The 27,689-nt window shown below is 42.4% G+C and overlaps 1 protein-coding gene across 1 annotated transcript in view; it reads right to left on the bottom strand.

Moving 5' to 3' along the window:
* LOC105479682 (HECT and RLD domain containing E3 ubiquitin protein ligase 5) overlaps positions 1-14,354 on the bottom strand; it is a 50,167-nt gene extending 35,813 nt beyond the window's left edge. The window contains exons 1-10 of the mRNA XM_071092602.1: positions 13,940-14,354; positions 12,020-12,140; positions 11,303-11,379; positions 9,115-9,336; positions 7,525-7,616; positions 7,163-7,293; positions 4,058-4,203; positions 2,557-2,633; positions 1,726-1,829; positions 317-376 (exon numbers count right to left, since the gene is read on the bottom strand). Of these exons, the coding sequence (XP_070948703.1) occupies positions 317-376; positions 1,726-1,829; positions 2,557-2,633; positions 4,058-4,203; positions 7,163-7,293; positions 7,525-7,616; positions 9,115-9,336; positions 11,303-11,379; positions 12,020-12,140; positions 13,940-14,204 (1,295 nt within the window). The 5' untranslated portion in view covers positions 14,205-14,354. The remainder of the gene's footprint in view (positions 1-316; positions 377-1,725; positions 1,830-2,556; positions 2,634-4,057; positions 4,204-7,162; positions 7,294-7,524; positions 7,617-9,114; positions 9,337-11,302; positions 11,380-12,019; positions 12,141-13,939) is intronic.
* Positions 14,355-27,689: the final 13,335 nt, after the last annotated feature.

Consider the following 27,689-nt stretch of genomic DNA (forward strand, 5'->3'; position numbering starts at 1 on the left):
CACCCCGTCTCAAAAAACAAAAACAAAAAACCAGTATGATCTCATTTTTTGTAAAAGAATACATTTGCATGAAAAAATAATATACATAAGTGCTAGCTATTACTCTTATGTGATGGATTATGGAAGATTTTCACTTTCTTTTTATTGTATGTATTTTTGACATTTTCTACAGCAAGCATATATTTACTTTTGTTAAAAAACAATTTTTAGAAAGGGATGAACACACAGCTAATTATTTTACCCTCCAATCATTTTTTATCCTCTTTCATGGTACTCTTAATACAATTTAATACAATTAATTTATTACATATATTACCTTTTCCTTAAAAAACTTCCAGTTAGACAAGCAGGAGATGAAAATATCTCTTGGATTTCCCTGTATTAGTAATAAGACACTGGTTAAACCAAACCACATGGTATACATACACACAGCCTCTTTATAGCATGAAACATGATAAATACAACATCTTATAACAATCCTTCTAACCTCTCCATTTGTCTCCTATCTGTACGCATATTATCTTGGCTTCCAAAAGTCCATTCTGTTTGGTAAATCTCAAAATTTCAGTGGCAAACATGGGAAATAAAAAAGTTTATACATACTAAGAGAAGCCTCAAATAAAGAGGAAAGGCTTGATTTATGGTCAGAACTTTCTTGAACAAACAAAATACTCCCACCCCACCAACTATGCAAGTCCTATTTATTTCTATTCCATTGAAGTAGAAACAAAATAAATTACCAGAAATTAAATGGGGGAAGAAGTATGCTGAGTTTCATCTTAGCAGTAGTTGTACAGTTCTTAATTATTTATGCTTGCAAATTATGATGCAATTATTTTGTGCAACCATTTTGTACAATCATTTTCCAGAATTAGAAAGTCATACTTTAAAATATTTCTAAAAGATGATGTTTGTAAGAATAGGCAGGAGTTCTATAAGACTGTAGGAGTTCTATGGTTTAGAGAAGAATGGTACAAATTGTTTGGCTAAGAATAACAGGAACACAAACTAATGGTTCCAGTATCGAATGGGACTGGGGAACACTATAGACTGTATTTTCTGGCCAGAGAGTCACAATATACATAAACAGAGGCCTGGAGAAGCCCTGCAGTAAAGAAAGCTGTCCTCATGGAGCTTACATGCTAGTTGTGATAGTTAGTTTTATATGTCAACTGGGCTAGGCCATGGTACCAAGATATTTGGTCAAATATTATTCTGGATGTTTCTATGAAAATATTTTTTTAGACAAGATTAACATTTATAACAGTAAACTGAGTAAAGCACTTGAACGAGTGAATAAAAAGAAAGCACCTTCCATAATGTTAGCGAGCCTCATCCAGTTGAAGGCCTTAAGAGAAAAGGCTGAGGTCACCCAAAGAAGAGGAAATTCTGCTTTTAGATTGCCTTCAGACTTGAGTTGCAACATCAACTTTTCCCCAAGTCTCCAGCCTGCTGGCCTGCCCTACAGATTTTGAACTTGCCAGCCCCTACGATCTCACGAGACAATTCCTTAAAATAATCTCTCTCTCCCTCCCCTCCATAGATGGATAGATGGACAGACAGACATGATAGAGACAGAGGTAGAGACGGAAATACACACATATCCTATTAGTTTGTTTCGCTGGAAAACCCTGACTACAAAATCTTATACTGCTGTGCAGAACCAGTTTGGGAAATGATACTTGAGAGTGTTATATAAGCAGACAGTCAGACTGTGGGATGTACCTTTTTGTGCTATGCCACCGTTTCGTCTCCACATCAGCAATCCATCTCTTTACAGTCCCTTCATTCAGTGTAGGAATTGTCCTCTTCAGATTAACATAGGAATTCTGTAAACAAACAGGAAAGTAAAATACAATAATTTAGACACATCAGAGATAGGTACTCAACTCTTAGGTACACTCTAGAGGGTAAAACTGACTTTTAAATACGGGTAATACAGCCCTGGGACAATCACAAAGTGATACTCAACCAATAAGTAATCAATCATTTGCCTGGTTGCCACTTTCTCGTCCAAAGGGGCTTAGACTGAAAGTAAATTTCTCTGAGGGCCTCAACACTCAGCACTTTATACAAATACAATCAAATTAAACTGAACATCAGACAGCCTTGAAAGGAAGGGAAGATCCTGAAAGCTCTGTGTGCAGAAGTGTGAGGAACTCAATTTCACTTGGTGAAGTAGGGCAGGGAAGTTACGGACATTTTATTTGCAAGCCCATGAACCTTGGGGAGTACTGGCCTGCAAAGTCATTTTTAGAATCTGCCACTCTGTTGTTTGCCAGGATACGGACAAAACATCATTGGCAAGCAGCCCCCAAAAGGTAAGTAGAGTCTATGGAAATCACATTGATTAGACATTCACCAGAGAAAAATTTGCTGATTTTTGTGGGAAAATACTGATGTAGTTTAGATAATAAAGGATCAGTAATGTCCAGCTATCCCCCAAAAAGTCAGCCTAGTAAACCGATGATTTTGGAATTCACCAAACTTGGATACTAGAACCCTTAGTTTTGCTTAAAATACCAGGTTATAGAACACCTGGAGATCTATTTTTACCTCTTTCTTTATCCAGAGCAAAATGCTTTGATTCCCTCCAGCAATCATTATTAACTCCTTTTCTGAGGTATGGCTTTCTGAAAGGATGCACAAAAAGTAAGAGTGTTAGAAAGTCATTTGGCACAAACAGGCATGTTCAATTTAAATAACTTCAAATTCTTCTTAAACGTAGTCATCTTAATAGACAAAATACATCCTCCACCAATTAAGAAGCTGAAATACATATACTTTGGAGTAAAGTCTAGTTGGCAAACATACGTAATTCACAAGGTGGACATGTGACATCAGTTTAATATACATAAATATTTATATATAAAATGCAAATATTTGATTAGCTAAATGCTATCAGTTTAATTCAACTCCCATTACCTTTTTTTTTTTTTTTTTTTTTGAGATGGAGTCTTGCTGTTGCCCAGGCTGGAGTGCAGTGGTGCGATCTCTGCTCACTGCAAGCTCCGCTGCCTTGCGGGTTCATGCCATTCTCCTGCCTCAGCCTCCCTAGAAGCTGGGACTACTAGGGAGAAGCGCCCGCCACCACGCCTGGCTAATTTTTTTTTATTTTCAGTAGAGATGGGGTTTCGCCGTGTTCGCCAGGATGGTCTCAATCTCCTGACCTCATGATCCACCCACCTCGGCCTCCCAAAGTGCTGGGATTACAGGCGTGAGCCACTGCACCTGGCCCAACTCCCATTACTAAAAACCATGTTTTCAAGATTTAACCAATGACGCTGGCTATAAAGAATATAAGTACTTTAAGCCCATGTAACTGGTTATAAGGAATCAAAGATAATACATGCTGCTTAAGAAAATAACTCTACTGTTCGTTTTCCCACAAGAAATGAGTAAATTTTGTCACTTGAGGTCACCACTAAGCTTTCAGAAACAAGTAACAGAAATGCTCCAAGGTGCTTCTATAGTGGAGTGTTTCAGAGCTCAGACTGAGGTCATAAAGGGCACCGGTTCAACTCCAGACAAACCACTTACTGGCCATGAGTAAGTGGCTAACCCTTTTCTCTCCAAGTCTCTTTATCCTCCAATAAAACAGAAGTGGCAGAATACACCTCCCAGAACCGTTACAAGGATTGGTGAGATAACACAAGTAAGTGCTGAGTGCAGTTCAGTGCCACGTATATGTTGATTGCTCATTATTCTGAGGGTTTTATATGACTGTGGATCAACTTAACCAGGGCAACCAGCCACCACAGAATTAGTTAAGTCTCTTGCAAACTGGAATGAGAGCTGCATATGCCTCTGAATCCATTGTGTATTTTATCATTTAAATTCACATTAATCCTAATCTGAAGGAGTAATACAGAATAATTATTTTGCCTCAATAAATCAGACTGACTCTTGAATTGTTTACCAGTAAAAAAATGAAACCAATATTTAGAGAAACTCCCTTCATAGTCATATACTGCTTTCTTTGCCACATTACCCAGTTAGAAAAATCATTTTCTCTAAAAAGATACTACGCCAAACCCTATGTTCCTAAAGAATTTACCAAGTTTGAGTTCTTCACTTGATGATACTTTCACAGGAAGCGGTATCAGCTGGTCAAGTGTTCCACCGTTTCCCAGTTGTCCGTCTTTTCCAAAACCAAAGGAAAAGACCTTTCCGAAATCAGAAACATAGGCAAGCGTGTGCCACCTATTAAATAAAAGCACATATGGTCAATCCTTAATTATCCACAATGATGAGAGTGTTTAGCAATACAGTAAATTGCCAAAACTATGTTACCCAGTGAGAGTGAAACTAAACATCTCCTAAAGGATGAAAACCATCTGGAAACCAAGAAATCAACATGTACCTGAAAAGACTGTGGAACCCAAAGGCCACTCAAGACCATGATGTCACACTTTGGCGAATGGTGTTCCCTTTGTTGGAACAAGCACCTCCCCTTGCCCTCTGCTCATTTTTCAACTTCAGTTTGAGTCACCGTCACTTGGAAACCATCTGAGTCCCTTCTCTTCCCATCCTGGAAGACTCAGTTGAGTTCCCATTTAATTTCTCAAAGACCTTTACCACACTGATTTCCTATTTTGCTTGTTTGTATCTCCACTATACTGTTGTGTAGCAAGGAATCTGCCTTGCCCAGAGAGGTCTGGCTGGTGCCCAGTTCCTGGGAGGTAACCTCTAAACCCACAGAATTTCCCAAGCCCTCAGACCTACAGGAGGGCAGAGCTGGAGATTAAGTTCAACTACCTGGCAATGATTTAACCAATCATGCCTCAGCAATAAAATCCCAATAGAAACCCTCAATCTAGGCTGGGTGTGGTGGCTCATGCCTGTAATCCTAGCACTTTGGGAGGCCAAGGCAGTAGGATACTTTGCGCCCAGAAGTTTAAGACCAGCCTGGCCAATATAAGGAGACCCTATCTCTACAACAAATTTAAAAATTAGTTGGACACGGTGGCACGCACCTGTGGTCCCAGCTACTCAGGAGGCTGAGGCAGGAGGACTGCTTGAGCCTGGGAGGTCAAGGCTGCAGTAAGCCATGATAGCACCACTGCAGTCCAGCCTGGGTGACAGAGTGAGACCTTGTCTCAAAACAAACAAACAAACAAACAAACAAAAAACAACTCTTGACTTAGGTGAACTTCTGTGACTGAATGGCAAATTATGTACATCCTGTACTGTCTCCAAAAAAAAAAAAAAAAAAACCCAGAAAAAACAAAAACAACTCTCAACTTGGGTGAGTAAATTTCTCTGATTGGTTGGCAAATTCTGTATGTCCTGTCACATTATCAGGCCAGAAGAGATAACACCATCCACCTCCTCCAAGGGGAGATGACAGCCACAAGCTCAGCATTTGGAGCCCTCCTAGACCCTACCCTTATGTTTCTTCCTTTCACTGGTACTAATTTGTATCCTCTTCTTGTAATAAATGTGACTATGAGTATAATAGCTTTCAGTAAGTTCCCGAGTCTTTCCAGTGAATTGTCCTGTTAGTAGGGGTATTGCCCTGATGTGCATTAAGACAGATCTCCAACTTGCCTCCTTCTCTTGTAACACATGCTACTCAAAAGGATTGTATGTAATGAAGAATCCAAAGAGGTAATAAGACTGCTTTGGTTAAGAGATACTGAATGAGGTATCAATATTGAAGAGATGTTTGTTTGGTGAACAGACTCATATTCCGATAATTTGGTCTACCTTAATATTACCCATCTATGTAATTCTACTCCAAGATTATAAGAAAATCAGACTGAAAGTATGCATGTTAGTTTTTTACAAGAATGGTTTCAGTAAACTAACAAATGAACCCAAAATTCAAATACAGTCTGAATTTTGCTCTATGTTTAGTGAGGGAAAAACTGCCCAAAAGAGTAGTGTATACGGGGGAGAATTTTTTTTTAACCCCATCAACTCCCAATATCCCCCTGGCAAGACGTGCACTGATATATCTGATGACCAAAAAATTAAATAGTGGCATGGTGGCTCACCCCTGTAATCCCAACACTCTGGGAGGTCAAGGCAGGCAGATCACCTGAGGTCAGGAGTTCAAGACTAGCCTGGCCAACATGGTGAAACCCCGTCTCTACTAAAAACACAAAAATTAGCCAGTTGTGGCCGGGCACGGTGGCTCACACCTGTAATCCCAGCACTTTGGGAGGCCGAGGCAGGTGGATCACAAGGTCAGGAGACAGAGACCACCCTGGCTAACACGTTGAAACCCCGTCTCTCCTAAAAATACAAAAAATTAGCCAGGCATAGTGGCAGGCACCTGTAGTCCCAGCTACTCAGGAGGCTGAGGCAGGAGAATGGTGTGAACCTGGGAGGCGGAGCTTGCAGTGAGCCGAGATTGTGCCACCGCACTCCAGCCTGTGCGATGGAGCGAGACTCCGTCTCAAAAAAAAAAAAAAAAAAAAAAAATTAGCCAGTTGTGGCAGTGCACGTCTGTAATCCTAGCTACTCCAGAGGCTGAGGTGGGAGAATCACCTGAGCCTGGGAGGTGGAGGTTGCAGTGAGCTGAGCTTACATCACTGCACTTCAGCCTGGGCGACAGAGCAATATTCCACCTCAAAAACAAAACAAAACAAAACAAAACAAAAAAACCTTTAAATAAACCAAGGAGTCTGAGCAAGACATTTTACCTTTATTTTCTAAAAAAGAGCTGTGAAAATTAAACTTTTCAGGAATATTTCACTCAAACCATCACTGACTATGTCTTATACTTTACCATGATCAGCGCAGGCTACAGTGAAAGAACTCTGGTAATTAAAAAGTATGCTGGCCGCAAGGCATTGTGAGAGAGGGTGATTACATTAATGAATAATCCTTTGTGATTCGCGCTTTACTTTTCCCAAATAAACAATGACTTATTTTTCTTAAAGACAAAAGTGCACCTGAATAGTTACAAAGGTATTTTCACTAAGGAGACAGCAGAAAGTGAACTGCATCTGCTCATTAAAAACAACAACAAAGAAAACAACCATGTATAGTAAAAGGGGTATTACGTTTATCTAAATAATATAAATTAAGCATTTTCACTGATTTGAAAATGTATGATACTTAAATCTCAAAGAAACTGATAGAAATTTTATTAAATTACTATCTAGTTTATTGTATTCATTTTATCAATTTTCATTGATACTTTACAACTTACCTTCCACATGCTATCTGAGTCACTCTATTTCCAACAAGCTCAGCCACCAAACAGGGTCTTAGCTCATTCTGTGTTGAATTATGACCAAGTTGCCCATGTTTTCCAGCACCAAAAGTAAACAGCAGTCCATCCTAAGGAAAGGGAATGTCATATCAGATGCTAGAGAAATAAAATAAAAAAGTAGTATTCACTGATGCAAAGTGAATAACTAATAAAAAGCACTGTCAAAGTAAAGTTCCTAAATATCAGAAGGACAGTCCTACATGTAGGAAGTGATGACCTTTCTTCCCTGGGAAACACTAGCTTCCCATACAAAATGTTCTTCTAAAAATACAGCCAAAAAGAGACAAGGGTACACCCACCTGTGTGAGCAGGGCACTGTGAGAGCCACCACAAGCGAGAAATTCAACTTTCTGATTGTCTAGTGCTTCAATAAGGGAAGGAGAATCTTTACCTATGTAAGGAAAAAAATAGCTGAAGTGACCAAAAGGAAATGCTGAGTTTCACCCTGCAGTTACCTGGACTGCTGCTTCTCAACCCAGCAACAACAGTTCTCGTGATATTCTGACAAGAAAGGCTCTATGTTGCCATGTTTAGGATCAAGTCCTATGCCTCAGGGTGAAGGTGGGACCAGTGGCCAAAAGGGTCACACTTAGGGGCACCCACCTGTGAAAGGGTCAAACCACGTCCTAAAGCCTGTTCTCAATTCTGACTTCACTCACTTTAATTGCAGCACATTAGATATTTCCAATACCCATCTAGAATTACTTTTAATGAACATAGCAATTCCTTTTTTTTTTTTTTTTTTTTTTTTGAGACGGAGTCTCGCTCTGTCGCCCAGGCTGGAGTGCAGTGGCGTGATCTCAGCTCACTGCAAGCTCCGCCTCCCGGGTTCATGCCATTCTCCTGCCTCAGCCTCCCGAGTAGCTGGGACCACAGGCGCCCGCCAGCTCGCCCGGCTAGTTTTTTGTATTTTTTAGTAGAGACAGGGTTTCACTGTGTTAGCCAGGATGGTCTCGATCTCCTGACCTTGTGATCCACCCGTCTCAGCCTCCCAAAGTGCTGGGATTACAGGCTTGAGCCACCGCGCCCGGCCCTCCTTTTTCTTTCAAATTATCTACTAGTGTCATCACCTCACACTACCTCTTCTTTTCTTCATGATTATTTTCATGTCAAAGCACTCAGAGATTCAGCCAAAGTAGTTTAACGGCTGCTTTATTCTCTTCTCTCCTTTGAATATTTTTCTAACACTGACTTATTGGCTATTCTGTGTAATGAGCATTGCACTGTGTCAGAGAGAAATGAGTAACCAGTGATCCAGGGAAATGCATACAGTACCACAGCTGGGTAAAGGAGCAGAATTTCTTACACCTGAAAACTCTAAATGAGTTTTTTGGGATCATGAGAAATTTTACCATCAGCTTTGTTCAATAATGGAAATTACATGTTTCTTCATGTGTGTTTTTGTGTGTTTACAGACATAATTGATACCTTATAGAATAAGATCAGGATATGTGATTTCTTAAATATAATTTTAGTTTTCTTTTGTAATAATACACTAGCAGACTTTAAGTGCAAAGGCTTTAAAGGTCATCTCATACAAACTTGTCATTTTATAGAAAAAGAAAATGAGGTTTAGAGAAAAGTTTAGTGACTGGGCAAGGCTTGCAGTTAGTAAACTACAAAGTGGGAATCAGAATCCAGGTTCTCATCCCTAATTCAATGCCCTTTCCCATCTCACACACAGCTCTGAAACATGTCTCAATTACAGTAACAACTTCCACACTACCCATGCCTCTCGGACTGATTCTGCCCTGAAGACAGGGAGGTAATCAGGAAGAGTACTGCAAATCGAAGTGAAGATTTGAACCATTATTTGACAGGGAGGTCCATTCAATTCATCTAACAAGTGTTAAGTGTTGGTGACAGGAATCTGAGAATGTGTTCCATACTCTCAGTGTGGCCCAGGCCTAGTTGTCCAAATTCATTTTTTCCCCATGAATAAATGTTGCCAGACATGGATAAGGCCATGCTGTGGGCTTCTCCGGCAGAAATCTGAGCCAAGGGTACTCCTGCGAGGTGCTCCACAATCTGTGGTGTGGTGGTTGAGGGAAATTTCCTTCCAACTCCAAGCTGCCCATGCAGGTTCTGTCCCCAGGCAAAAAGCTCACCACCTTGACATAAACAAAGCAAATGCTGTTTTATTCCATTTAAAATGCAGCAGGCATTACCCTAAAGCATGATGCATGCTCTACATAGTATAATATCACAATATTGTACCTTTGCACTGATGGTACTCTCAGTTCCCCTATGTCTGACAGAAAAACATAGAATCTTCTCTTTAGCAGTGACAGTTACACTTCTGTATCCCTCACCTCAAAGGTGAAGCTATTTGAACATATTAAAGAATATCTTCAACATCATAAATTTGATTATAAATCAAATTCAAGAAATACTTACTGTAAAACACTCAGAGGATGGGCCCATGAAAAACAGAAGCAATCTACCTCTGCGAAAAACCCTAGAGCTACTGTTTTCTCTATCTCCCTCCCTTTCATGTGCCTAAAGATCCCAAATAAACAACTGTAAAATTCATCTGAAATTACAAGATCCCAAATCAACAACTGTAAAATTAATTTCAAATTACAGTTGTTCGAACGAGTCAGTTTCTTCTTCCATTAACTGAATATATGGAGCACATTTTTTAGGGAGTGTTCTTAGATGTTATCTGATAGAGCTGACAATATCTAATAGAGTCTTAAAAAATACACCAGAGAATTAAGGTTTACTGGCATCTCTTTGCAAGATACTGTGCAGGATCTGGTGGGAAGCAGAGCCTCTCCTTCACACACAATTTTCATGCACCTGTCAACCACCAGGAATATAATGATGAGCATGACCAGCTTATTTTCTTGTTTCCCCGACTTTTATTATTTCTGTACTGTGATTTACTAGTAATAAACTCTGAATATCCCTTGTACATACACGCCTCTAGACCCTGGGCTTCTTAAAGGCAGGGTGTGTGTGTTTCATCTTCATAATCAAAACACAGTAGATAATATGAAATATTTGTTAATGAATTAATGAAGTCAAATGATCAGTTTTTTCCAATACAAGTTCATACTATCAAATCTCAACAGGCTTTGAAATGAAGGTCAATACTCACTAATTATTAACTTCCCTTGAATCCCAGATTCTATTCAGTTTATGAACATGCTTACATCTGTGCTATATATTAACAAAAATTCCCTTGACTCCGAATTCCCTTCTATTACCCTACTGCTATCTTAATTATTCCATTCACAGTACATTTTTTTTTTGAGACAGGGTCTCGCTCAGTTACCCAGGCTATAGTGCAGTGGCACGATCATGGCTCACTGCAGCCTCAAACTCCTGGGCTCAAGGGATCCTCTTGCCTTACCCTCCCAAGTAGCTGGGACTACAGGTGCAAGCCACCACGCCCAGCTAATTTTTAAGGTTTTTTTGTAAAGATGGGGTCTCCCTATGTTGTCTAGGCTGGTCTCAAACTCCTGGCTACAAGTGATCCTCCTACCTCAGCCTTCCAAAGTGCTGGGATTACAGGCATTAGCCACCAAGCCTGGCCTCATAGTCAAGTTTCTTTAGGAAGTAATTCATATTCACTGCTTCCATTTCCCACCATGACAATGTCCGATAGAAAATGGGAAATATTACAGGGTTAGGGAGAATCCTTGAATTCAAAAGGCAATGTTAAAACATATCAGAGGCCTGCAGCTTGGCCACAAAAGGGGATTCTGAGCTGGAAGAGTGGAAGTTGGAAGAGTGTTAGGAAAAGGGAAGCAGTTTCTGGAAAAGGGTGGCCCCAGGCCTGGACCAGCTGTAGAGAAAACAGTTTTGATTATTCAGAAAATTTTCACTGTTTCATACTTGAAAAATAAAAACATCATATCAAATTTAGGAATAGTAATTATGGAAACCTGAACATTTTACAGATCCAAGAATTCTCTCATTATGTATTTGCTTTAAGAATAGTATTCGGAACTATATCAAATTTAAAACTGTATTTCCGTCCTGTTACAAGTGAAATATAGACATTCTACTGGCTCCACATATACACACATGTATTACTTCTACAAAACTATTAATATTACAGAAAAATACCTTTTGAGAGTGCAAGAGAATGATAATCTCCACATGTGATCTGAATTATTTTTTTTTCTTGTAAAATGCTTTCAGACCTGATGAAGGAAAATACATTTTGTGTTAATCGCCATAATGAAAGTTACAACACGGATTTCAGAACTATTAATAGTATTTAATTAGAAATGAAGCTCAAGAAAAAACTTTCAATTTATTGCATCACATTCAGTACATCTAAAATTATTTTTTAAATACTACATGTTTTAATTAGTGGTGTAAGAAAAAACATGCATTACATAATTATAATAAAATACTATGCAAACAATAATTTTATGATGCAGGAATAAATGCAAGATGAAAATGAGTTCTAATTCATATAATCTACTAGGGAAAAGTCTCAAATCATTTCATGATAATGTGTATTTTTTCTAGGTTAAAAACTTTTATTTCCAGAAATTGAACTTACAGAACTATTGTGAGGATCAAATGAGTTAATGAATGTGAAAGTCCAATTTAGGGCTAGGCAGACTATTTAATCATTTTCTTTAAATGCCAAAACAACACATGATACCTGCCCTGGGGGACGTAAGGACTTTACTGGTCAGTTCAGAATTTATCATTTACTTAAAATGCTACTATATAAAGCAGGGGACAACAATCAGATATGGTAACATTTTCCTACAAAAATTATTGTCTTTTGATTAAAATTAATTTTAATAAAAGAAAAAAGTTCCCTACCTTAGATGTTTCATGCTGTAGTCATACTCAAATGGTTTTCCATCTGATGAGAGAATCAGCATGTGGTCTGCCCCTTGGTCCACGGAATGTATCTTCATGTTTTTTCCTAACTTAATGCATTCTACAAAGCAAATCCAACCAGGAACTATCATCACTTTGATTATTACCCACTGTATTACTAATTTCATTATAATACACTTAAAACATCTGGGAAACATTTCAACTAGACAAGCTTTGACTTACCATGAACTTCTCTTAAGAAAATTCTGGTAGGCAAAGCAAATTAGGAATGACAATTGTCTTGACGTATATTTTTTTTTAATTAGAAAGAATACTGATTTATACTTTGTTGTAAATGGAACATACCCTTAAAATATCCAATTAAATATCTGCTTTTAGGTTTTTGTTTATTAAGTGAAGACAAACGAAATTTGAAATGACAAAGATGAAAAGGTCTATAAGAAAATATAACTTTAAGACAACATAACTCATTTCAAGAACAAATAGATTGTGTATTCTGAAATACATTCCTTTCTCCCAAAAAGCAAATAACAGTAATAAACACCTCCCAACAGTTCCCAATAGAAGCCAATGCCTATATTCTTAAAGGGAAAGTTTATGTTTGGGGTACTATTTTTAAAGAGGATGCTGTTGAAAACATTTTTCACTGGCATTAGTGCACATTTGGCCCTTTCTAAAGTTAAGAGATTTTAAACTGTCCACTAGTTAAAATGTACTCTTATTTAATTTGTTCACAAAAATTAAACTAGGATAGTTTTGGGACCTTGTTTCATCTTCAATGCTAACGAAATAGAATCTATTCATGTGAAAATCTCAAAGCACAAACCATATTACAAATGCTAGGGGAACCAAAACAGTTTGGTAATAAGAAATGGCCCAGCGGACCTATGGTTTCCTTTAAAGAGTCTCAGCATCTCAAGTCAGTTGAAAAAAAGGAAGTATTAAGAAATGGTATTGGAACATCGGCTAAGCATTTGGAAAAGCAAATAAATCTAGCTCCCCTCCTACCTCAGTACTTAAATTCCAAGCATACGAAAAATTTTAACTTTAAAAAAAAAAACAAAACCTTAAAATTACTATAAAGATGAGTACATTTTAAAAAATATTGGGAGTGTGGATAGCTTTCCAACCTAACATAAAATCTGTAAGTCTCTTTAACAGACAAAAAATCGATTGACTACCCCCAAAAAAATGCACAATAAAAAACAACATCCACAAATGGCAAAGTGAGAAAAATATTACAACATGTACAATGGGCAAAAGGCTATTCTTATTCAATACTCAAATACCTCTTCCATACAAATAAGCAAAAGATTTAACAACTCAATTTTTTAAAACCCAGGCAAAGACAAATAGGCAGTTTACTGAAAAAGGAATGCAAACGTCCAGTAGTTAAACGCAAAATAAACTCGCAGCAAGATACCAATTTATTCACTCCACAGATGGGCAAAATTTTAAAGAACGTGGGCAATTATTTCCGCCACTTCGATGAGAACGTGGAAGTGCAACTGAAGGCCAAGGTAAAATCCCATCACTGAGAATGGCTCCCAAAGTTGGAGCAGTGACTACTTTCTCAAAACGAGTTAGTGGAAAATGTGGCGGGCGGAGGACGGGGGGACAAACTTGAACAGAAACCTATGAGAAAGCCAGACTGGCTAAAAGGATGAAGATGCTGCCCGCATGCCCCGCACCGGCCACTTTGCTGAGTGGAGGATTCGCTGGTCGCCAGCATCCCGCTCACCCCGCACCCGACACGGACCAGGATTAAAAAGCTCAGGTGCGCCGTCGGCGAAACGACCCGAGCCAGGCGCGCGTCTGCGGCCTTCTGGGCTCTCTTCCCTCAGGCGCGGACCTCCGACCGCCCGCCCCTCACAGCCCTCACACACCAGCCCCACTCACTTGGCGTACGGGCGCCGCCGCTCCCCGCGAGCACCTGGTGAACCTGGACGCCCGCCCCGCCGCGCTCCAAGACCGCTAGGCGCCGCGGCGAACAGCAGATTTGGCGCGTCACCTCGGCCCTCCGCAGCAGCGCGCGGTAGAAGCCCGCGGCGCTGGGGAAGAGCCAGAGCTGCGCGTCCGGAGACTTCGCGGGCTGAGACGCGGCGGTCTGGCCCGCGGTCGAGCGCCCGTCGCGCCGCGACTTCCTCCGCGACCTCCGCTCCATTGTCGCTTTGCGGGGTCCCAGGCCCAGAGGGGAGAGGAGAGAACGCGTTGTCCCAGGACTAAGCGCGCCCACTGCCCCGTGCGTCGCGCCGCAGAGCGGGAACCAGCTGCGCCCACCTGCGTGGCGTCGGGGAACCGCAGCCTCAGCTATTGCGCCCCTGCCCGGACGCCACGCCCCCCACGTGCAGCTTGGGGGCGGAGCCTGCAGCTCGAATGAGAAACGAAACAGAATGTTTGTTGTTGTTTTTAGGGGGCGGAATCGAAAAGGAAAAGGAAACTAATGTGACTAGGCAGGCGGCCAAAGGCAACAGATCGTTGGCTAGGGTAAAGGCCGGTGGGCTGGACTGAGAAAGTTCCCGGGCGTGCAGCGGCCACCTTAACTCCTGGACAGAATGGCTTTCGAGGAAACGCTGCAGTTCCACTAGGAGGCACCCTGACACACGCATTTCCAGAGGGCGGGATAAGGGAAGCCAAAGTTTGTTAAGCGTTGTGCGCCGCGGCTGGGCGTGGTGATTCACGCCTGTAATCCCAGCACTTTGGGAGGCCGAGGCGGGCGGATCACTAGGTCAGGAGATCGAGACCATTCTGGCTAACACGGTGAAACCCTGTCTCTACTAAAAATGCAAAAAACAAAATTAGCCGGGCGTGGTGGGGGGCGCCTGTAGTCCCAGGTACTCGGGAGGCTGAGGTGGGAGAGTGGCGTGAACCCGGGAGGCGGAGCTTGCAGTGAGCCGAGATTGCGCCACTGCCTCCAGCCTGGGCAACAGAGCGAGACTCCCTATCAAAAAAAAAAAAAAAGAGGGTTGTGCGCGGGGCTCAAACCGTGATAAAACTGGGCAGAGCTATGCAGTCAGCCACCCCTCCCCCACCCCTTTCGCGCCTGCTCAGCTATGTACTCCTGGGTGCCTGGCAACAGTGGTGTGCTTTAGGCCTTTTCTAGAATGCGTGCAAACGGAACCATACCTAAGTGATGTCTGGCTTTTTAAAATTAGCACAATGCTTGGAGGTTCATCCTATTGTGTTTAGTAATTCCTTTGTGTTATTGCTGAATGGTAGTCGATCGTGTGGATATGCCACAGTTTATTTATCCATTCACCAATTGATGAGCCTGTCGGTTGTAGGAAACAGGAGAAAACTTCCCCTTTGCCCTCTGAAGGGTCACCGAAAATCAACTGACAAGGCTGGGCCTGGGCTCCTGCCTGTAATCCCAGCTCTTTTTTAGGCCAAGGCAGGAGTATCTCTTCTTTGTGTAGTGTGTATTCAAATGTGTTGACCATTTATTTATTAGCTAGCTTGACTTATTATCTAAGAGTTCTTTATGTATTATATTTGAGTTCTTTATATGTTTCATACCGTGTTCTTTATTAGCTATACGTTTTGAAATGGTTTCTACCTGTCTGTGGCTTGCCTCTTCATTTTAAGTGTCTTTTGAAGCACTGAAGTTTTAAATTTTCATGTAATTTATCCATTTTTTCTTTTACATAGTTCATACCTTTTTTGTCCTACTTAAGAGTTTTTGCTAAACTCAAGATTATAAGATTTCCTCAGTTGTTACCTTCTAGAAGTTTTATAATTTTTGGTTTCCATTATATTTAAAATGAATTATTCTTTATAGTATTGATAGATGCAGGAGGCAGATAAGGGAGGGTCCCTGGAGAATCTCTGACCTGCCCCACAAGCTTTTGTGCAGCTGCGGAAGCCTGCCCAGGGTCTTGTCTGGGCATGCCCACAAGGCACTTGGGGGCCCACCTGCACTGGGAGAGTGGGTTGCAGCCACAGGGAATTCAGCCTTATGCAGCAGGGAGGAGCAAGACGTCTTCAGCTTGTGTGCGTAGACCTATTATTCAGTCTGTGAGCTGGGAGCCTTTTGGCAGGACCCTCCTTGTTTTTTTGCTGAGAGCTTTCTTTTAATAAATGCCACTCTTCACCTTTCAATGTATTCATGTGCCTAATTGTTCCTGGTCATGAAACAAGAACCTGGATTTTAGCTGAGCTAAGAAGCAAAAATTCCTGCATCAGTATAAGGTAAGAATAAAGGTTCATTTTTTTTCTTATGGATTTCCAGTTGTTCCAGCTTGCCTATCCCCATGGAATCCCTGTCAAAACTCAGATGGCCGTATATTATAACCTCAGAGCCCAAACTGGCCTACTGTCTTGATAACAAAATGGCCAGTTACCTTGTAGGTATAACAGAGCCAGAACTTCAAGTCATGTAGACTGGGCATGTGCCATGGAAAAAGCTTTGACCTCTAACAATGAAACGGGAAAGGTTCCCTTGTCCCCTTCGTAGGGCGTGCGAAGTGGGAGTGGCTCGCTTCTTCAGTGCCCCACTGCTCACACCTCTAGGGGAGCATACAGACAGGCAGGTTGTGGGGCTCTGACCCCACGCCAGTGTCTAGGGATGGATGTTTACTGCTCCTGAAGCACCAGTGGGCTGTGCTACTGTGTGCTTTTTTAGTTTTGCTGTCTATAGGCACTTGTGTTAACCAGCTCAATTAGACCCTCCATCTTGTCACAAGGACAGAGGGCTTTCTGTATCCTGGGTACTTGCCTTGGTGTACCAGAAGAATTGGATCACATGTGGGCTTGGAGAATGAGTGCAAGGTTTTACTGAGTGGAAGTATCTCTCAGCAGATGGGGAAGCCAGAAGGGAGTTGGTTTTCCCCTGGAGTTGAGGCGCTCAGCGGCCCGGGCTGTCCTCCGACTGCCCTGGCCAAACTCCACATTGTTCTCCTGGTCGATGGCCTGCCAGTGCTAGTGCCTTCAGAATGGTTCTTGCCACACAGTACCTACTGTAAGTAATTATTCAATGAATTAATGAATCCCTTAACATTCAGATTTATGAAATAAATTATTCAGCAGTTTGCTAAAATAAAAACTCTAGAGATATTTCTGAATATAAAATATATATCTAGCAAGGTTAGGGATATAGGAAATATTGCTTTACATAATATTATTTTATTAAAAATATTATTCTTGGCTCACACCTGTAATCCCGTTACTTGGGAGGCAAGGCAGGAGGATTGCTTGAGCCCAGGATTTCAAGACCAGCCTGGGCAACATAGTGAGACCTTGTCTCTTAAAGAACAGTTATTCTTGATTATCACTTTATTATTTATCCAAACATTTTTCAACTAGTTCTCTTTTTTAAATTGTAAATTGGCAATTTATAATTGTATACATTTATGGGGAACAAAGTAATCTTATAATTTATGAATAACAATGTGAAATAATTGAATCAAGCTAGTTCCCACATCCATCACCTCAAATACTTAACAATTTTTGTGGTGAAAACATTTCAAATTTAATCTCTTAGGTATCTTGAAAAGTGCAATACTGTATTGTTAATTATATTTACCACACTGCACAATGGAACTCAAAAAAAAAAAGAAAGAACATATTCATCTTGTTACCAGGTTAAGTGTTCTGATGGTAAGGTGTCCAGGTTCTTGGCACATTGAACAAAGAATTGAACAACACACATGAACAAGCAGTGAAGGAGTGAATTTATGAGAGTGGAAGACAGTGAAGGATCAAAGGCAAAAGTACATTCCACAGGGTGGGAGCGGACTCAAGCAAGTGATTCAAGAGCTGTGGTAGCAAAGTCTTCTGGGGCTTTAGTACCCTCTAGAGGTTTCTTGTGGGTTATATCCTATGTAAATGAAGGATTGGCTTGTGACCAATTAGAGGTCGAGGTGAATTGGCCCATGGAAAATCCAAGACTGGTATGGTTTGATGCCTTATGCAAATGAAGGTCCTGGAATGGACCAATCATTGGCCAGAGTGCAGGTTCGGCCTGTGGCCAATCAGAGCCTGATGTGGTTTGGAACCTTATGCAAATGAAGATCCTGGAATGGACCAATCATAGGTCAGTGTGCAGACTCTTTGGCTCCATGGAGTCTGTCCAAATTATCCTTAGATTCCCTATCTCCGGACCCTGTTCTTCTGCCTCATTTTCCCCCTGAGAGACATGATCCCTAGAAATCTTTATGGGAGGCAGAGGGAGTGATGGTCTTTTCTTCTGTAACTGCTTCCTGCTGATTTACACGCTGGTCCTACCTACTGGGGACCACAGAACTCTCTCCCTGCTTTGTCTTGTGGAGACAGGGTAACCTTTTGATGGCCAGAGGTGGTGCCTTTACCTGACACTGGCTGGAAACCTTGTCACACATCATCTGAAGCTAACTGGTTTCTAGGCAAGAGAAAATGAACTTGGTTAAAAGGTTTGGCAAACATGGTCCAAAGACCAGGGCCAGTATAGCCAATAGCAATGGTCTGGCTAGGGGATGGAGCCATGACCCCCAGCCCAGCAGCCTTGACCAGGAGCCCCATGATTCCGACAGCTGTTGTCGTATTTTAGCGGCCCAGTCAGCTAGTTTTCAGGTGGCATCCCTTACTATTCCTGATCGGTTGACATAGAAACAGCATTCTTCCTCTAGGAAAAGACATAAGCCTCCCTTCTCAGTAGTTACGAGGTCTAGTCCCCTTCTGTTTTGCAAAGTGACCACTGCCAGGGAGCCTATTTGATTTTGTATGATGACAATACTTTGAGCAATGTCATCCAAGATTTCCATGAAAGCATTGGACAAACTCTGGTAGTAGGATAGGGAGGCTGCCAGCCTGTTAACTCCTGTTCCTATTCCTGCTGTTACTCCCAGCTCTACTAAAAGGGGTATGATGAGTTGGATGGCTTGCTTGTGTCTGGTGGTTGCAGTCAAAGGTATAGTGAGAGATTGGTTATTGGGAGCTATATTAATTTCAGGGGCTAAATAAACAAGTGTACAAGTTCCAGTCCAATTGGCAGGTAAACGTAAGTAGGAGCTGGTCCTGTACAGGAAAAAGGCTCCCTGTTTTTCAAGACAGAAATTGTTTTTTGTGGTGAACATATGGGTTAATTTGTTATTTTTGCTTTCCCAAGTAGTTAAGGTCCCTGCTAAGGTGGCCCCTGTTAAAGACTGAAAGGGGCCGTGCAAAGTTGGGTTGCCCCAGTGGTTTTATTTTCCCGGTGGAGGTAGCTGCTTTTGGTGTCCACCAATAACCACCCGGGGGTATTTTCATATTGAGGAACCAAAAGACAGCTAAAGGTTTCAGGGCTAATGCAGTCTTCCCAAGGAAACGTGTGGACACAGCTAGTGGGCTTCCCTTAACAGTATTTAGACCGAATATCTTTTAAGGTGCCCTTAAGTAGGAGTGGTTTCCATGAAAACCATACAGGTTTTCTAAATCACGTAGTTTGGGTAACTGTGCAATTTACATGATTGTGTGAGGGATTAATCTCCAGGGTGTAATTGCACTGATTACTTTTCAAGGTCCCCAGGACCTGACTGGACTTTTGGCTCCTTTTGACACAGAATGTACCTGGAATTCTAGCTCTGTGTGTGTTGATATTGGGCCCCAGATGGATTTTTCTGAGGATGTAACCCTAGAGAGGTTGCTCTGATAAGACTGCAGGAGGTTTACTGCTCATCCTGTCATTGTAACCTTTGTCATGTCTGTAATTTGATTGTATAAGTCATCTAAGTTTATTAGTTTGAAGAGAGTTCCTCCTTTGTAGGCAATGTGGTAAGTCATTTTTTCAAGGGCCCAATAACGTGCTGGGACTGGGATAGCAGTGTACCTGGAAGAGTATGGGGATAAGCAAAGCCAACAATATTTTGCTAAGGCTAGGCTGGCATCCAGGCACAGTGGCTCATGCCTCTAATCCCAGCACTTTGGGAGGCCTAGGCAAGTGGATCACTTGAGGTCAGGAGTTCAAGACCAGCCTGGCCAACATGGTGAAACCCTGTCTCTACTAAAAAAAAAATCCAAAAAACAAAAACGGAAAAACAAGACTGGGCTGGTGGTGTTTAACAGTCTTTGTATTAGATTCAAGGTTCTTAGTAAATACTGAGGGTCACCTAATGACCGGTCAGAGGGTAAATTGAGGCCCTGCTGTAGAATTAAGCCAATTCCCAATATGCGTGATTCCAGTGTGTGTGGCCTGTAGCAAATCATTGTGGGTATGAATGTACCTTTTTGTTACTTTGCCTCCTTTAAGTCCTACAGGATAGGATTCTACTAGGGCAGAGGAGATGATCCCACCGCTTGGGAAAAGGCAGTTTAAGAGTGTAAGAATAACTAGTATTACCCCAACTACCACGACCACACAGAAAAGACACCAAGGAAAGTTAACAGGCGTTTACTTATCTTTTGGCCATTCTTTTAAACAGGTACTTCAGGTCTTCCACGGGTTCACAGGTATAGTGGCTGGTAGGAGTTCCAGGTTCGGGGTCCAGAAACTTCTGGTATGGCAGGCTTAACGCTGGAAAGATGTATCCAATTATCTAACCCTAGTACTTTGACCACAGAAGGTGTGGCCAGAACCACTGAAAATGGTTCCTTCCATTTGGGTTGTAGCTGTTGAGCAGATGATCCCTCTTTCCATGTTTTTACCAGTATCTTACCTCCTGGCCTAATTTTGGGTTGCTGTTTAGTTCCCAGTACAGGGAACCACTGGGTTCCAAACTTTTGTAAATCCTGCTGAAATTGTCCCAGGTTAATTAGGTATTTTACTAAACTGGTTGTTTCTGGATCAGTGATTAGATCATTAGTTAAAAATGGCCTTGCATATAATATTTCATATGGGCTCATATTAATTTTTGCTTGAGGGGAATTACGGATCCTTAAGAGGGCTGTGGGGAGCAAGTTGACCCAAGTCTCTGACATTTCCTGGCACAGTTTAATGACCATTTTAGAGTTTGATTAGCCTTTTCTACTTTCCTGGAGGATTGAGGCCTCCATGCTGAATGTAAATTTGATCCTGAGGGCCTTAGCAACCCCTTAAGTTATTTGGGAGATAAGCTGTTATTTTGAAGGCTCTGGGGTAACCCAAACCAAGGGATTATTTCTCTTTCTTTATTTTATTTTATTTTATTTTATTTTATTTTATTTTATTTTATTTTATTTTAGAGACAGAGCCTCACTCTGCTGCCCAGGCTGGAGTGCAATGTGCGGTCTCGGCTCACTGCAGCCTCCACCTCCTTGTTTCAAGGGATTCCTGTGCCTCAGCCTCATGAATATCTGGGATTACAGGCATGCACCATCAAGGCCAGATGATTTTTTTTTTTTTTTTTTTTTGGTAGAGACAGGGTTTTGCCATGTTGCCCAGGCTGGGCTCAAACTTCTGGCCTCAGTGATCTGCCTGCCTCAGCTTCCCAAAGTACTGGGATTACAGGTGTGAGACATCGTCCCCTGCCAGATTATTTCTTTTAAGAGAATTTTCACTATTTCATTGGCCTTTTCTGTTCTGGTAGGGTAAACTTCAACCCAGCTAATAAAGGTTTCTATCAGTACTAGTAAAAACTTGAATCCTTTACAGGCTGGCATATGGGTAAAGTCCAATTGCCAGTCTTCCCCTGGGTAAGTTCCCCCTCTTTGGATTGGCTCTATTAAAGGAGGCAGTTTGTTTCCTGGGTTATTTAGTGCACACAGTGAGCAGGCTTGACAGACCTGTTTGACCATGGAAGCTAGGTTAGATCCAGTGAAGAGCTTGTTTACCATGGCCAAAGTTGTGTCTCTTCCCACATGGAAAGAGTTATGCAGGGCTTTTATGATTTTCCATTGGGCTGCTTGGAGAAGATTTATTTTTGATTATACCACCAAGATACCTGTTTCATTCCTCCCTGTTGTCTTATTAGCTGTTCTTCCTGTGAGGTGTACTCAGGTTCTATTGGGGAGTCATAAAAAAGGAGTAGTGCTAAAACTTGTTGAGATTGTACCTTGAGGGCTGCTGCCTTGGATTCCTTTTTGTTCCCTTGTGCTATAGGGGTTAGATTCTTTTGGTGCCCTTTGCAATGAATAATGGCTATGGCCTCTGGCAAGTGTTGTCTGCGATAGCTGAAGAATCCCATGTTTTATGGGGGAGTGCCTGTTAGTAAATAGTCCCCTTTCCAAATTGTAGCATGAGCATGAACCACAAGAAATGCAAGAAATGCATACTTAGAATCTGTATAGACGTTAGCTTTCTTTCCTTGTCCCAACTTTTTTTTTTTTTTTTTTTTTTTTTTGAGATAGAGTTTTGCTCTGTCTTTCCTTGTCCCAACTTTTTTTTTTTTTTTTTTTGAGACAGAGTTTTGCTCTGTCGCCCAGGCTGGAGTGCAGTGGTGCGATCTCAGCTCACTGAAACCTCTGCCTCCCAGGTTCAAGTAATTCTCCTGTCTCAGCCTCCCAAGTAGCTGGGACTACAGGCACATACCACCACACACAGCTAATTTTTGTATTTCTAGTAGAGATGGGGTTTCACCATATTGGTCAGGCTGGTCTTGAACTCCTGACCTCAGGTGATCCACTCGCCTCAGCCTCCCAAAGTGGTGGGATTACAGGCTTGAGCCACTGCACCGGCCCCTTGTCCCAACCTTAATGCTAGAGTAAGAAAAATGATCTCAGCCTTTATGTCGATGTGCATGGGGGCAGTAGCTGGACTTCAAAACTGGTATAATTCACTATTGCGTATCCAGCTTGGTCCTCCCCATTTAGCACAAAGCTGCTGCCGTCTGTAAACCAGTATCCTCAGGGTCTGGAAGAGGCTGATATAAAAGAGGCTGGCTCACATGTCTGTGTACGGTGATCTGCTCACAGGAATGATTGGTTATGGTGCCCAGAGGTAGCAGTGCGGCTGGTGATATGGTTTGGCTGGGTTCCCCACCCATATCTCATCTTGAATTGTAGCTCCCATAATTTCCATGTGTCGTGGGAGGGACCCTGTTCCTGGAACCAAGCTGGGTCTGACTGTGTTTTCTCAAGGCCCAGTAAGGAGAAGCAGACAAACTAGGAAAGAATGGAATTTATTGATGTAACTGGATACAGGGAGAAGGCCAGAGATAATTCCACCAGACCAACCCAAAGTGTTACAATTTTCTTAGTGCATGTATAGGTTGGGGTTAGGTGCCTACATGCAGTACAGCATTCGTCTAAGTCTATTTGTAACTAATTTTGTTTCAACTAGAAGGTCAGAGGCAAAAAACGCTTGCTAAGTTTGATTAAAAGGGCCCCAGTACCTTCAAGGCCTGTCTACTATGGTACCAGAGTGATTATTTCTGTCTTATCTCCTTTGCAGCTTGGTCCAGAGAGCTGCCCTGGACTCTCCAATGAATCTATTCAAACAGCTGCCACTGTCACCTTGACCTGTCTCAGATTCCGTTGACCCCAGATGGGTCCCAGCACTAGGAAGACTGTCTCTATTATTTTGAGTTGCTCCAGGTTAGGGAGAAGCCTACTGACCATATGCCATACGTTTCATTTCTAGCTTTGATGTCTGGGCAACAATTTCCCTAGGCTTAACTATTGGCTAAATGTTAAGGCAGTGCTATGGAAATCTGTCAGTGTAACTGGAGTGCTATACAGGCCTGTCTGTGTGATTGTCAGGGAGAATTGGCCTGCCACAACCCGGTGGGAGGTAATTGAATCATGGGTGCTGTTCTATGATAGTGAATAAGTCTCACTAGATCTGATGGTTTTGTAGAGTTCCCCAGCACATGCTGTCTTGCCTGCTGCCATGTAAGACATGACTTTGCTTCTCCTTTGCCTTCCACCAGCCATGATTGTGAGGCCTCCCCAGTCATGTGGAACTGTGAGTCAATTAAACCTCTTTCCTTTATAAATTACCCAGTCTCAGGTATGTCTTTACTAGCAACGTGAGAACAGACTAATAGAACTGGGTTTAAGGTGTTACAGGTCTTAATTGTGATCTCTGGATTATCTAGGAGTGCCACCTCGTATTTAATCTTTCTCCTGTCATCCAGATATGTCCTTTTATTTCTAGGACTGGTGGGGAGTTGTGGCTGGTCTAGAGTAATTTTCGTTTATTTATTTATTTATTTATTTATTTATTTATTTATTTATTTATTTTTGAGGCAGAGTTTTGGTCTTGTTGACCAGGCTGGAGTGCAATGATACGATCTCGGCTCACTGTAACCTCCGCCTCCCGGGTTCAAGCAATTCTCCTGCCTCATCCTCGGGAGTAACTGGGATTACAGGCATGTGCCACCACCCCCAGTTAATTTTGTATTTTTAGTAGAGACAGGGTTTCTCCATGTTGGTCAGGCTGGTCTCCAACTCCCGACCTCAGGTGATCCACCCACCTCGGCCTCCCAAAGTGCTGGGATTACAGGCGTGAGCCACCATGCCTGGTCAGCCTAGAGTAATTTTAATAGCTTCTTCAACCAAAATAGCAGTGGCTGCTATTGCCTAGAGGCAGCTGGGCTACCTGGTGGCTACCCTGTCTTATTTCTTTGCTAAGTAAGCAACGACTGGGCGCAGTGGCTTACACCTGTGATTCCAACACTTTGGGAGGCCAAGGTGGGTGGATTGCTTGAGATCAGGAATTCAAGACCATGCTGGCCAACGTGGTGAAACCTTGTCCCTACTAAAATACAAAAATTAGTTGGGGCGTGGTAGTGACAGGCACCTGTAATCCCAGCTACTTGGGAGGCTGAGGCAGGAGAATGACTTGAATCTAGGAGCTGGAGGTGGCAGTGAGCCGAGATTGTGCCAGTGTACTCCAGCCTGGGAGACAGAACAAGAGTCCATCTCAAAAAAAAAGAAAAGAAAAGTATGCAATGGGCCTAGGCTCTGTTCTCAGCTTCTGAGTAAGCACTCCCACTGCTATACCTTTCTTTTCTTCCACATACAAGAAGGGCTTGGTGAGGTGTGGAATGCTGAGAAGGGCTTGGTGAGCCTGGCTGAGAGCCCGTTTTAACTTGGTGAAAGCCTCCCTCATTTCTAGGGTTCATTCCATTGGCTCATCTTAAGGTCCCCTTGTTGCCTCGTAAAGGAGCTTTTCTATGTGCCTGAAATTTGGGATTTATATTCTACAGAATACAGCCATTCCAAGTGAAGCTGCTGCTTGGCGTGTGAGGTAATTTGGGTGGCCATGACGTCCAGAGTTACCCGGGGATCCTAAGTGGTAGTGATGTCCCTGGGTCCTGTGAGTCTTCATCTGATCCCTCCTTATGCGCTGCTAGAGTTTTGACTGATGGAGCCCCTCAGTCAGAGCGGGGGCAGTCAATTATCCAGCGCCAGGGGTCGCGACTGGTGCCCTCGCATTGGCAACACAGGCCCTGCGGGGGCTTAGTGGGGTCCTTTCCTAGTGCCCACTTTTCTTGTACTTGTAACCAGAGCTTTTGCCGGCATTGTCCTTGTGACCCTTTGGGTTTCCTTTGGATGCCTTTTGGGTATTTAGGGCATCACCAATGACAGTTGCCAAAATTTCGGCTGTTTTTCTTTACTGTATTCCCTTTCCACTTCCTCCAGATCACGATTGTTATATACCATGGAGGTGGTATCAATAAGCTGATTTTGATTAGTTTGTGGTCCCATGGGTAGCTTCTGGATTTTATGCCTAATGTCCGGGGCAGCTTGACTAATGAAATCCTGTGTCATTAATACTTTGCCTTCAGGAGAGGGAGGGTCCAGGTTGGTGTATTTTTTAAAAGCCTCTTCCAATCTACTATAAAATACAGCTTTCCTCCTTACCCTGTGTAATTTCCCTTAATTTACTGCCTTTGCCATTTCCTTTCTCATTCCTCCCAGGTGAGCTTCAAGGAATTTGGCTCAGTTGTTCATTCCCACAGGGGTGTTATAGTTCCAATTACGGTCAGTGATGGGGACTGTATCTGGGCCCAGGCAATTGCCATTGGAGTTTCCGGCAAATAGCTTGTCTGCTTCCCGTTGGGTGGCCTCAGAAATATGTTCTTTCTCCAGAGGAGTGCAACAAGTTGCCAGGACATATTGAACATCTTTCTGTGAGAGATCAAAGGCTAAGGTTAAAGTTTGGAATCTGTCTGCAAATCTCCTGAGGTTCTCAGAATAAATTCCTAACTTATCCTTTCATTGCTGTATATCAGTTATGGAGAAGGGGGCCTCCACTTAGATTAGCCCCTCAGCTCCTGCTACTTCCCTTATAGGAAATACAGCTGGACAGGGAATTGAATAAGGTGTTGCCCTGGAAGTGTGTGGGGAACTTAGTGGAGTTCCCGGCTCCTGTTCCTGGGTTTGATCCCCAGGAGCACTTGGCAAGGGGTTGTATGGAGTTGGTTGCAGTTATCCCTGAGAAATGGTGGCCCTTGCAGAAAGGGGTCATCTAGAACATCTGATTCTACTTTAGGAATTTTTTCTTTTTGAGGGCAAAATTTGGAAGCCTTACAAATTGAAGGGTTTTGGTGCAGGGCCATACAGGCTTAAACATGGTATTTCTGACTATTTACCCTGCCTTTTGCAAGATAAGTCTAATTGCAGGATAGTGTCATGACCGAGACTCCCATTGACTAGCCATTTCTCCTGGCTATCTAGAGGATACTGGGACCAAACCGTATTACAGTAAAAAAACAAATGTTTCCTTCTTATATTGTCAGGGTCAAATTGGTTCCAATTATTGAGGATGCAGCTGAGTGGGGAGTCAGGTGGTATGGATGGAGTATTTCCTATTGTCGTAAGAGAGAAAAAATTCTAAGGAGGATTTAATATTAGACCTCAGAACCTCCACCTAGGGGCTTCCCCTTCAGAGAGGTTGTGGCCTAGGATTGGATCTCCCAAGGAGTCCCCTTTTGGGGTCCAGTCTTAAGAGTGTCAGACATCTCTGACCTTAGGTGGGCACCAGTCCTGCTTTAAATGCTTTCCTTTCATAGACAATGCCTAGTATGATTCCCTTCATTCTTGGATACAGTTCTTGGCTTTTGGCATCCCTGTAGCTGGCCACAGTAGTTTCTTCCCAGATGGTTTCCTTAACCATTATAGTAAGTATAGTTTGAAGGGCAAGGGATGGCAGACTGCCTAATTTAAACTTGTTAGAGACTGGCCTCTCAATAAGGGAGTATAGTGCTCTCTGACTGTACCAGATAAACCAGGCGCAAAGATTTCCCCAGGGATCCACTGTGCAATTTATACAGTGATCCAAGAGTCTCCACCAGGATTCTTCCCTTAGTACCAGATCTACTAAACTTAAATGATCTAGATCTGGTCCCTTAGAAAAGAAGCAGGGCACTTTCCCTATCCAAGTGGTTGGTCCCTAACCTTTAGGCTAATGTTTGCCCTTGGGGCCTCCATAGTCAGTTACCTATTGCCCTGGCCCTTTGGGTTGGGGTACATCTCTAATTGGCCTAAACATGTTATTCCAACATAAGCAGCAAATAAATATAATATTATAGTCGCAAAAACATGCACCTCATGGCGGCACGGATTTATCTTGTGCCCCTATTTGTTGCATTCCCTGACGGGCTGACTCCACAAGGGAATTTTAGCATAAGAAAAGGAGGGTTAAAGCCACCTGAAATGTGTATGTATTCGACCTGGACAAGCTGCCACTGCCAATTGGTCACATGTGGGGCTCAGGAACTATAACCAGGAGATAGAAAAGAATCCAGCTTCCAGGCCAGACAGCTATCCCCATTCACTCTTTGGCTTTCGGGCAGCACTAGAGAGTGGCCTTGGCCAGTTGTCCTCAATTACCGAG

This window comes from Macaca nemestrina, chromosome 3 (genome assembly GCF_043159975.1).
Source record: "Macaca nemestrina isolate mMacNem1 chromosome 3, mMacNem.hap1, whole genome shotgun sequence".
Lineage (NCBI taxonomy): Eukaryota > Metazoa > Chordata > Mammalia > Primates > Cercopithecidae > Macaca > Macaca nemestrina.